Source organism: Alosa sapidissima, chromosome 16, assembly GCF_018492685.1.
Source record: "Alosa sapidissima isolate fAloSap1 chromosome 16, fAloSap1.pri, whole genome shotgun sequence".
NCBI lineage: Eukaryota > Metazoa > Chordata > Actinopteri > Clupeiformes > Clupeidae > Alosa > Alosa sapidissima.
Genome location: NC_055972.1, coordinates 4350870 through 4361685, shown reverse-complemented (window position 1 = coordinate 4361685; position 10816 = coordinate 4350870). Strand labels below are relative to the sequence as shown.

Below are 10816 nucleotides of genomic sequence, written 5' to 3'. Positions count from 1 at the left end.
GAACATTTAAAGATCAGAGCCGCACACACAGGAACCCATTTCACAGCAGAACATTTAAAGATCAGAGCCGCACACACAGGAACCATTTCACCTCGTGAGGAATGAATGCTACACTAGCAGTTTAGTGCTGTGAGTCAGGACTGTGTGTGTGTGTGCAGGGATTAAAGTGAAAAAAAAATCGTTTGACTGAACTTTTTTCAGGCCATAAGTGATACGTTGTTCATATCTACCTATAGAGATAGCACCCCTTTTGCGGTCGTGACCTATTGGTTTTTAATGTACAAAAAGATGCAAACAGCAAAGTAAAGGGAGTATTCGCCTTATTCACACGGCGGCCATTGTTTAAACCAAAACGAGGCTACAGAGTACACTTACTATATAATTAATGCCACCTACAGGTGAATGCATAGAACATAACAATCCTATGGTTTGTGTACCCTGTAGCCTCGTTTTAGCCGCCAATGGCCACCATGTGAATAAGGCGAATTGAGAGTGTTCTTGATTGAGATTGAGTTTTCCTGATGAACAAAAATATATTTTAGTACCATCCCTGACCATTGCTGATTAGCCATTGCTGTTCTTTTCTACTGCAGCAATATTGTAGAAAGGCTTTAACTTACACTCTTATTTAATTACTTCAGGCCAAAAGTGTTTAAAGGGGAGATTTTTTTCTTGTTAATATGCAATTCAACACAAGTAAAATCTATAAAATCAAGTTTGCAAGACTTCTAATTTCCTCATCAAAGTAACGAATCAGAACATTCTAGATATTGTTCATATTTCCATTTGTTGCCTCATCCGCATTTAATGAAAACATGGTAATTTTGAGTTTTACAGACAACTCAGTTTTCCAATGAGCAGCAATACTGTGTGTGCTCATGCAGGAGGTCTGCGCATGATAACGACAATCTGGAGAGGGCGCTTTTGTCTTCAGCAACAGATTGTATAAGGTTGACAAGAGGTTGCGATTTGGTGAGGGACAGGTCGTGTTGCGCTATGAAAGAACATGCGTAGCCTACTTTCTGAGCGCAAAAACGTTCAGCCATAGATAAACGTAGCCTACCTCTGTCGTGGTGGCTAGTTGCACCAGGTAGGGAAGATGTCCTGAAGTGCACGAACGTTAACCTTATGGTGGTCTTCTGATTGGTGCCGTGCTAAAATGTTTTCCTATTGCATCCATAAACAATTTTCTTGCAGCAAACCGTGCAAAAGCAAACCCCTGGCACTTTCATTTCTTTACACCATGGCTTGTTAGTTCTCCCCCGTTTCCAACAGCCGCCCATCTCATAAAGAAGAACTGGAACCTCATTGAATGTGACCCAGCCCTACGGGAAGTATTCACTGAACCCCCTGGGATTAGTTGTAGAAGGGCCCCTACTATTAAAGACAAATTAGTGAGAAGTCACCTCCCTGCTCCAACACGTGAAACTTGGCTTCGCCAACCCAAGGGAGACTTCCCCTGTAGTAATTGCAATTATTGTGAGAATATGGTTAAAACTGACAGATTTATAGATGTTCTCAATAATAAGACCTATTCTGTTAACAGTTTCATAAATTGCAATACTACTCACGTGGTCTATCGATTAAAATGTCCTTGTGGTTGTTTCTATGTAGGCCTTATGAAAAGGAGACTAAGAGACAGGGTAGCTGAACATAGGTATGCCGTTCGAACTAGAAATATGAATTACCCAATGGCAACCATTATGCAGAAGCTAATCATGGGAGCGATTCAACATTAAGAGTAATTGGTATTGAATCTTTTCGCCTTGATGCCAGGGGTGGGGACAAAATAAAACGCCTCAAACAGAGGGTGACATACTGGATCTATTCGCTGAGAGCTACTAGCCATCCAGGTCTCAACAAAGATTTTGACCTTTCACCTTTTCTGTAGTTTTTTGTAGCCTATTGTGGGTCTTCAGAACAATGGGTCTGTTTGATATATTGTTGTGTGGAGTACATTTTAGTACATTTTAGAATAACCATGAACTATGACATTTGACATAACATGTTAGGACTTATTTAGTTTTGACATGAAGAATACATCCAGATTTTAGAATTACTGTTGTAATCTTTATCGTGATTTGTGATTTATGGACTTTTTGATACATGTGTGGAGTAGACCTGCACCAAGGTTTTAGAACTACTGTTGACATCTTGATCATGAACTGTAATGTATAACCTATTCATATTTACTGTCTTTTAATGCATGTACGGAATGCGTTTAGAGTTTTTGGAATTGCTATCGTGATCTTGACTATGAATTGTGATACATGGTGTGTTCATATTTGTTCAATTTTGATGTGGAGTTCTTTGTTTGTGAAGAATAATCATTTGGAATGATGTCATTGCTAGTTTCTCAATTGGATTTTCCCAACTGCCCTGTTGCCTTTGATTATTGACCTGCTTGACAAAAATGACTGCCCCTAGTGGCTGAAGAAATGTATAGCAAGTGCCTCATTGGCACACCTGAAACCCATGCTATAATTATGCTCAGACTCTCTGTTCCCAACACCCTGATGAAGGCTGGTGAGCTGACACGCGTTGGTGTTTTTTTTTATGAATTAGCCCTAAATAATAAATGTTAAAAAAAATTTGCATCCTACTGAGTGCCTGGACCTGGAATCTTTTTCTAAACTGATTCATGAACTTTGAACCCATCCAAGAGCACCAGAGGATACAAGGGATACCTGTAGCACCAGAGGATACGAGGGATACCTGTAGCACCAGAGGATACGAGGGATACCTGTAGCACCAGAGGATACGAGGGATACCTGTAGCACCAGAGGATACGAGGGATACCTGTAGCACCAGAGGATACGAGGGCTACCTGTAGCACCAGAGGATACGAGGGCTACCTGTAGCACCAGAGGATACAAGGGATACCTGTAGCACCAGAGGATACGAGGGCTACCTGTAGCACCAGAGGATACAAGGGATACCTGTAGCACCAAAGGATACGAGGGATACCTGTAGCACTCCAGCTCCCACTTTTGTCTAGCCGCCCATCTCCATTTATTTTGTAACTTTTGACACCTGCCTTCCTTTAGCAACAACGCATCCATGACAGCTAGTGGCCTTGCCAAATAGACGCACACAAATGACGCTAATATGCGAGGTTCTGGTGGGCCTACTGGTTATGGTTTTGTGCTATAAATTAATAATATTTTATAGCAAAGTTTTAAGTTGACTATTTTAATTGCATGGTTATTTTTTGTCAACATACACTCACAACTTACTGTCGTTAAATGTGAGGCCTAAGCAAAATAGGCTACAAGGCTGTGTGTGCGTCACAAACACGACTGACCCCTTTACTAAACAGTTCGCGATGATGACAATATTATTATTATTTTATGTTAACACGCTCAGTCAAAACCTTCCGTCGTAAATTGTGAAAAACATTGTTGTACATGTCATAACAGACGGGATAATAAATTGCATAGGCTACGGTTTATATTGCGTCGCATTAACACATAATGTTAGTTGCATTGATTAAAAACTGTAACAATAATAGTAGCCTACATCGGGTGGCATAGCAGGCTATCTGTTTAAGTCATAGGTGACACCGAAAATGAATGACCTCCCCTGACAAGAGTTCGCGATAGTAAGAAATTGTCTACATTGATGCACGGAAAGAACAGCTTACGCTTCTTCTCCGAATTCGCACATAGAGCTCACAATATCATATCCAAAAAAGTTAAACGGATTGGCCAACCTCATCAGCTGTCTCGATTGTGTCACTATAATCCAACTTTTAGACCGTTATTAGTCTTCAACATAAACAAAGCGAAACTCATGACTGACGTAGGCTTCTTCTTGAGCGGTCACTGATTGAGACACAGAAAGTTCTCAAGAACACTATTCGGTCTTTAAACATTTACCATCACACACATTAATTCATCGGATCTGCATCTCAAATATGACATTTCTAAAATCAAATTGACGGAAATCCGTCGTACGACGGAGAACTTTAATCCTTGGTGTGTGTGTGTGTGTACGCGCGCGCATGTGTGTGTGTGTGTGTGTGCACGCGCATGTGTGTGTGTGTGTGTGCATGTGTGTGGTGTGTGTGTGCACGCGCATGTGTATGTGTGTGTGTGTGCGCGCGCGCGCATGTGTGTGTGTGCGCGCGCATGTGTATGTGTGTGTGTGCGCGCGCATGTGTGTGTGTGTGTGTGTGTGTGTTTGTAGCGTACCGCTGCGTATGAGCGGCCGTAGAGACTGGAGGGCGGCCAGGCGTCTCCATAGTGACCCCTCGGTGACCCGGGGCACGTCCACCGGTGGCGCATCCAGCAGGGGGTGCACTGCACACGCCAACTTCTCCAGGTGCTGCAGGAAGGACAGGTACTCCTGCAAACACACACACATACACACACACACACATTAGTGTGACTTAGACACACACACCGCACACGCCAACTTCTCCAGGTGCTGCAGGAAGGACAGGTACTCCTGCAAACACACACACATACACACACACACACATTAGTGTGACTTAGACACACACACCGCACATGCCAACTTCTCCAGGTGCTGCAGGAAGGACAGGTACTTCTGCGCACACACACACACACACACACACACACACACACACACACACACACACACACACACACACACACACACACATTAGTGTGACTTAGACACACACACCACACATGCCAACTTCTCCAGGTGCTGCAGGAAGGACAGGTACTCCTGCACACACACACACACAAACACACACACACACACACCACACATGCCAACTTCTCCAGGTGCTGCAGGAAGGACAGGTACTCCTGCACACACACACACACACACACACCTTAGTACGACTTAAGACACACACACTGCACATGCCAACTTCTCCAGGTGCTGCAGAAAGCACAGGCACACCACACATACAGACACACACACACACATGCACAGACACACACACGCACAGACACACACACGAACAGACACACACGCGTACAGACATGCACATAGATGCACATACATGCACAGACACACACACACGTACAGACATGCACATAGATGCACATACATGCACACACACACACACACACACACACACATACGCACATACATGCACACACACACACACACAGTGTGATTTAAGCCTAATTTATGCTTCTGCGTCAACTGGATGCAGTGGCTATGCCTCGGTGCCATGAACCTTTTTCAGTTCTGTATGTCCAGTGTCTTATGGGGAATTTATTTTTGTTTTAATAATTTATATAACTTTATTTTCTCATGTCATCTGCTCTTTTACACTAGAGGCCTTTTCTCTGTGTGTTCATCCCTGTACCCTAGATGACCTGTCAAAGAGAGTGGGATTTGCCTCATGCTGTGAGCACAGGAGGAAGGTCAGAGGTCATCAGACATCAGATTGTATGTAGATGGTATGTAGAGGTCACAGAATCCGCCGTCTTGGTTTGTATAGAAATGAATAGGCTACGTGACATACACGTGAAAGGACAGAAATAGGTGACTGACTTCCATAGCGTAGGCTACAGTATAGGAAAGAGATACGCGACTTTCTGCTTATCCTGTTTGAAAATGCATGGTATTGGTGACGTTTTCACAAGCGAGGGCGTGTCGAGGTGTATTGCGGAGAGGCTAATGGCCTGACAGTATGAACACAAACGTGCCAGGGACATGAGGCTTGTAGCCTGGACTACTATCACCAGGTCGCCTCTCAAATTGAATTTCCCCTTTTGGGGATCAATAAAGTATCTATCTATCTAAATGACCCTGGCCTGGCCTGACCAAGCTATTTATCTCTCCGAGGACCCTAGTGAGTAGTAGGAGCCGGGCGGGGAATGGCAGATTCAGGGCCACCAGAGCAATGGAGTCTCCACTGTAGAGGCGCCTGCACGTAGGCCTTGAGGGATGGAGTGAGGCCTTTGGATACCAGGCAGTGGTGAGCGCCATGCACAAGGCTATATGTTTCTCTTATGATGAATTAACACAGACTCTGGCAGACTTAGTGTCTCGTAGTAATTTATAGCACATCGGCTATCAACACACAGGGCGAGCTGACCAATCACAGTTTGTGCAGTCTGCGTTGCCTAAGTAAGTAAGTATATACTCTTTTGATCCTGTGAGGGAAATTTGGTCTCTGCATTTATTCCAATCGGTGAATTAGTGAAACACACACAGCACACAGTGAACACACAGTGAGGTGAAACACACTAATCCCGACGCAGTGAGCTGCCTGCAACAACAGCGGCGGCGCTCGGGGAGCAGTAAGGGGTTAGGTGCCTTGCTCAAGGGCACTTCAGCCGCTCCTACTGGCCAGGGTTTGAACCGGCAACCCTCCGGTTACAAGTCCGAAGCCCTAACCAGTAGGCCACACCACCTCCGCCTCAACGCGGAGTTACAATGTTTTGGAGGTGTACGTCAGGCGATGACGTAGGGCTCGGAGGGGCTACGCCGTTGATTCAACGCAGAAGCTTAGATTAGGCTTCTGACACACACACACACACACTGAACACGCCAACTTCTGCAGGTGCTGAAGCAAGCACAGGTACACCTGCACACACACACACACACACACACACACACACACACACACACACACACACACACACCACACACACACACACTTAAAGAGTAACCGAAGCACACACACACACACACACACAATTTAATACTACTCTCTGTCTCTCTCACACACACACACACCTGAGCATCCTTCTTGCTGAACTTGGAGATCTCTTCCTGGTTCTTGGTGACGTCCGCACCGAGCAGAAGAGAGCGGGGGGGTCGCCCGTCCACCCCCTCCTCCAGCATAGGCGTGAAGGCGTGGGGGTCACGCATGAACACCCGCAACCCATGCTTCTGCAGAGAGAGAGAGAGAGAGGGAGAGAGAGGGAGAGAGAGAGAGTGTGTGAGAGAGAGAGAGAGGGAGTGTGTGTCAACCCATGCTTCTGCAGAGAGAGAGAGAGAGAGGGAGAGAGAGGGAGAGAGAGAGAGAGTGTGTGAGAGAGAGAGAGAGAGACCTCAACCCATGCTTCTGCAGAGAGAGAGAGATAGAGAGAGAGAGGGAGAGAGAGAGAGGAGAGAGAGTGTGTGAGAGAGAGAGGGAGTGTGTGTCAACCCATGCTTCTGCAGAGAGAGAGAGAGAGAGAGAGAGGGAGAGGGGGAGAGAGAGAGAGTGTGTGAGAGAGAGAGAGAGGGAGTGTGTGTCAACCCATGCTTCTGCAGAGAGACAGAGAGAGAGAGAGAGAGAGAGAATGGGAGAAACCTCAACCCATGCTTCTGAAGAGAGAGAGAGAGAGAGAGAGAGTGTGTGTGTGAGAGAGAGAATGGGAGAAACCTCAACCCATGCTTCTGAAGAGAGAGAGAGAGAGAGAGAGAGAGAGAGAGAGTGTGTGAGAGAGAGAATGGGAGAAACCTCAACCCATGCTTCTGAAGAGAGAGAGAGAGAGAGAGAGAGAGAGAGAGAGAGTGTGTGAGAGAGAGAATGGGAGAAACCTCAACCCATGCTTCTGAAGAGAGAGATAGACAGAGAGAGAGTGTGTGTGAGAGAGAATGGGAGAAACCTCAACCCATGCTTCAAAAGAGAGAGAGAGAGAGAGAGAGAGAGAGTGTGTGTGTGAGAGAGAGACAGAGAATGGGAGAAACCTCAACCCATGCTTCTAAAGACCGACAGAGAGAGAGAGAGAGAGAGAGAGAGAGAGTGTGTGTGTGTGTGTGTGTGTGTCATTAACTCATGCTCTTTAAGTAGGTGGTTATAGCACAAAAATGGTTGTCCGTATTTATGGTAGCCTTGGACATGTTCATAGACTCTGTGTTAGAGGATTGCAAATTGCTGGACTTAACAAGACAAAATCTAAGCAAATAGCCAAATACTGCTCTGTGTCAGCCATCATAGGCAGTCTGCATGTATAGAGAAGGTGGTGCCATCTCTACCCCTGATAATATGTATTTATCCACTGATTTAGCTGATCATATGTATTTATCCACTGATTTAGCTGATAATGTGTATTTATCCTGATTTACCTGTAAAGCTGTAAGCACTTGCACAGTGTTTGTGTTGCTGTGTGAGACACAAATGGGCTCTTTATTAATATTTGGAATGCTGTGTTGTTGTAATCAGTATTGGTCATCCCAAATAAATGAATTAAATGTGTGTGAGAGAGAGAAGGGGAAACCCTCAACCTATGCTTCTAAAGACAGACAGAGAGAGAAAAAGAGAGAGAGTCTGTGTGTGTGTGTGTGTGTGTGTGTGTGTGTGTGTGTGTGTGTGTGTGTGTGTGTGTGTGTGTGTGTGTGTGTGTGTGTGTGTGTGAGAGAGAGAGAGAGAGAGAGAGAGAGAGAAGGGGGGATCCCTCAAGCCATGCTTCTAAAGACAGGCAAAGAGAGAGAGAGTGTGTGTGTGTGTGTGTGTGTGTGTGGTACCTTTAACTCCAGGTCCTGGTAGATGTGTGGCCTTAATAGACTAAGCAGGTATGAGGCTCTGGAGAAGTGGAATCCTATCAGGAGGAAATACACACACACACACACACAGGTGAGTTTCATGCTGGTGTGACTCAGATAGATAGAGAGAGAGATGGAGGAAAGAGGAATTGCTGATCTAGGCCCACATCTGACCCACATTTGACACCAGTCGTACCATAGGACCCACCATAGAACCCGCTGTAGAACCCACCGTAGAACCCAATGACATTTTCACTCTTAAAGAACCGATCTTTTAGGCTCTGCCCCTCAGCTCACTCCTCTTTCTCTTCCTGCGTCCCAACGCTGGGCAGGACCAAGCAGAGCTCCATGGTAACAAGCAGAGCTCCATGGTAACAAGCAGAGCGCCATGGTAACAAGCAGAGCGCCATGGTAACAAGCAGAGCTCCATGGTAACAAGCAGAGCTCCACGGTAACAAGCAGAGCTCCATGGTAACAAGCAGAGCTCCACGTTAACAAGCAGAGCTCCATGGTAACAAGCAGAGCTCCACGGTAACAAGCTCAATTATGCTGCTTTTCATCGCAACGCCCAAGCACAGCAACACAACACATTCTTCCTGCTGCAGCAGTAGACTGCTAATCCAAAGAGTGTCTGCAGATGGTCAAGGTTGAGCCCACAGCTGCCCACAGATATGGTCGAGGTCAAACCCGCAGCTGCCTGAAGTTGTTAACACGACACATGAAACTGTATCTCTTGATTAAGGAAGCTGTCCCAGCACCTCTGTTGATTTCCTAAACTTTCCAGCTGACATTGTGCTTCAGTGCATTCAGGCCCCGACAAGAACCTCCTCCCCCCCCCCCCCCCCAACTCCGCAGTGATCTGGTGACTGCTGTGAGCTGGTGACTCTAGCCTAACTCTGGTCCTGTTCCACGTTCTCATATTCATGACTAGTACGCTGGTCCTGTTCCACGTTCTCATAATCATGACTAGTACGCTGGTCCTGTTCCACGTTCTCTCTCGTCGGTCCTCACCGGGGAAAAGCTCCTCAGTTACGGCGGCTCCACCCAGCACATGTCTTCGCTCCAGAACCGCTGTCTTCAGACCGCCCTTCTGCAGGTACGCAGACTACACACACACACACACACACACACACATACATTCAAGCATGCACAGTGGTGCACACAAACAAACAAGCAAACACACACACACAGGCACACACACACACACACACACAGTGGCATGTAAAGATACACACATACAGACACACACACAGTGGCATGCACAGATACACACATGCATGCACACAGTTATTTACTTATTATATATATATATATATATATATATATATATATATATATATATATATATATATATATATATATAAAGAATGATGGTGTGTATTCATAATGTATAGCTGATGTATGATTTGATACTCACAGCCACAAGTCCATTGTGTCCTGCGGGTGAGACACAAAACAATATTCATTACAAATCAATCAATCAGTCAATCAGTATTATCAATCCATTGATCATCAATGTCATCTTTTTGTACAGGGACTATTACACACACATTAACACACCAGCACACTGGGCTTATCAATCTGATTATTATCACTGATCTCAGTACACTGATGATGCCAATCATCGCAGTGTTGTCTTCACAGTGGAGACCAGTAAAACGACACTATCTGTGACATCTCATCAGATAACGTGGTTGTGTGTGTGTGTGTGTGTGTGTGTGTGTGTGTGTGTGTGAAGAAAGTGACGGCCAGGAGATGCAACTCAGTTCAAAGTTCATCGTTGACTCCTCGGGTCCGTGAGTTCATGATACTGTCTCGTGCATGGACATTGTACAACCACAAAGTCGGTTGCTGCAGTATGCTCATGCAAATCGTTCAAAAATAACTTCACGCCGACAAAGTTCTGCAGAAAATCAAATGACCGACCCCCGACTACATCGTTACACAATCTCTTCCAGGCAGTCGGGGTGCGCCTGTTTGCACAGTGATTCGTTTTAGCTCGTGCAGGGGGACAGATCAACAGATCCTACCTCCGCCGATGATCACCGCGTCATACTCGGCACGAGGCGCAGAGCTGTGGGTCGCGCGGGTCACTGTCCCCAGTCCAGCCACCGCGCGCTGGCCGTGTCCTAAACAGACCCGAGCAGCCATGACGAAGTTTGACGTAAGTTTGCTCAGTGCGGAGTTTGGATTCTCTACACTCTCGAGACTCCTCCCCCAGTACCGTGATCCCGGGGAAGAACCGAGGGGCAGAAACGCGTAAAAGCGCTACGGCCAATCAGCAAGTGAAAGACGGGCGAGGGTGGACGGAGCATTGCATGAGTTTTACAGTTTTTCTCAGTGACTTTGGTGCATTTTTCAGATCAGAATTGAATTTCTATAAACTATTTATTCAACTCCACAACATCTA

The 10816-nt window shown here is 45.8% G+C and overlaps 1 protein-coding gene across 1 annotated transcript in view; it reads right to left on the bottom strand.

The window, feature by feature from the left end:
* The window catches only part of pyroxd2 (pyridine nucleotide-disulphide oxidoreductase domain 2), a 23228-nt gene extending 12620 nt beyond the window's left edge, over positions 1 to 10608 (bottom strand). The window contains exons 1-6 of the mRNA XM_042066270.1: positions 10437 to 10608; positions 9824 to 9843; positions 9418 to 9511; positions 8389 to 8462; positions 6670 to 6825; positions 4194 to 4347 (exon numbers count right to left, since the gene is read on the bottom strand). Coding sequence (XP_041922204.1) covers positions 4194 to 4347; positions 6670 to 6825; positions 8389 to 8462; positions 9418 to 9511; positions 9824 to 9843; positions 10437 to 10557 — 619 coding nt within the window. The 5' untranslated portion in view covers positions 10558 to 10608. The remainder of the gene's footprint in view (positions 1 to 4193; positions 4348 to 6669; positions 6826 to 8388; positions 8463 to 9417; positions 9512 to 9823; positions 9844 to 10436) is intronic.
* Positions 10609 to 10816: the final 208 nt, after the last annotated feature.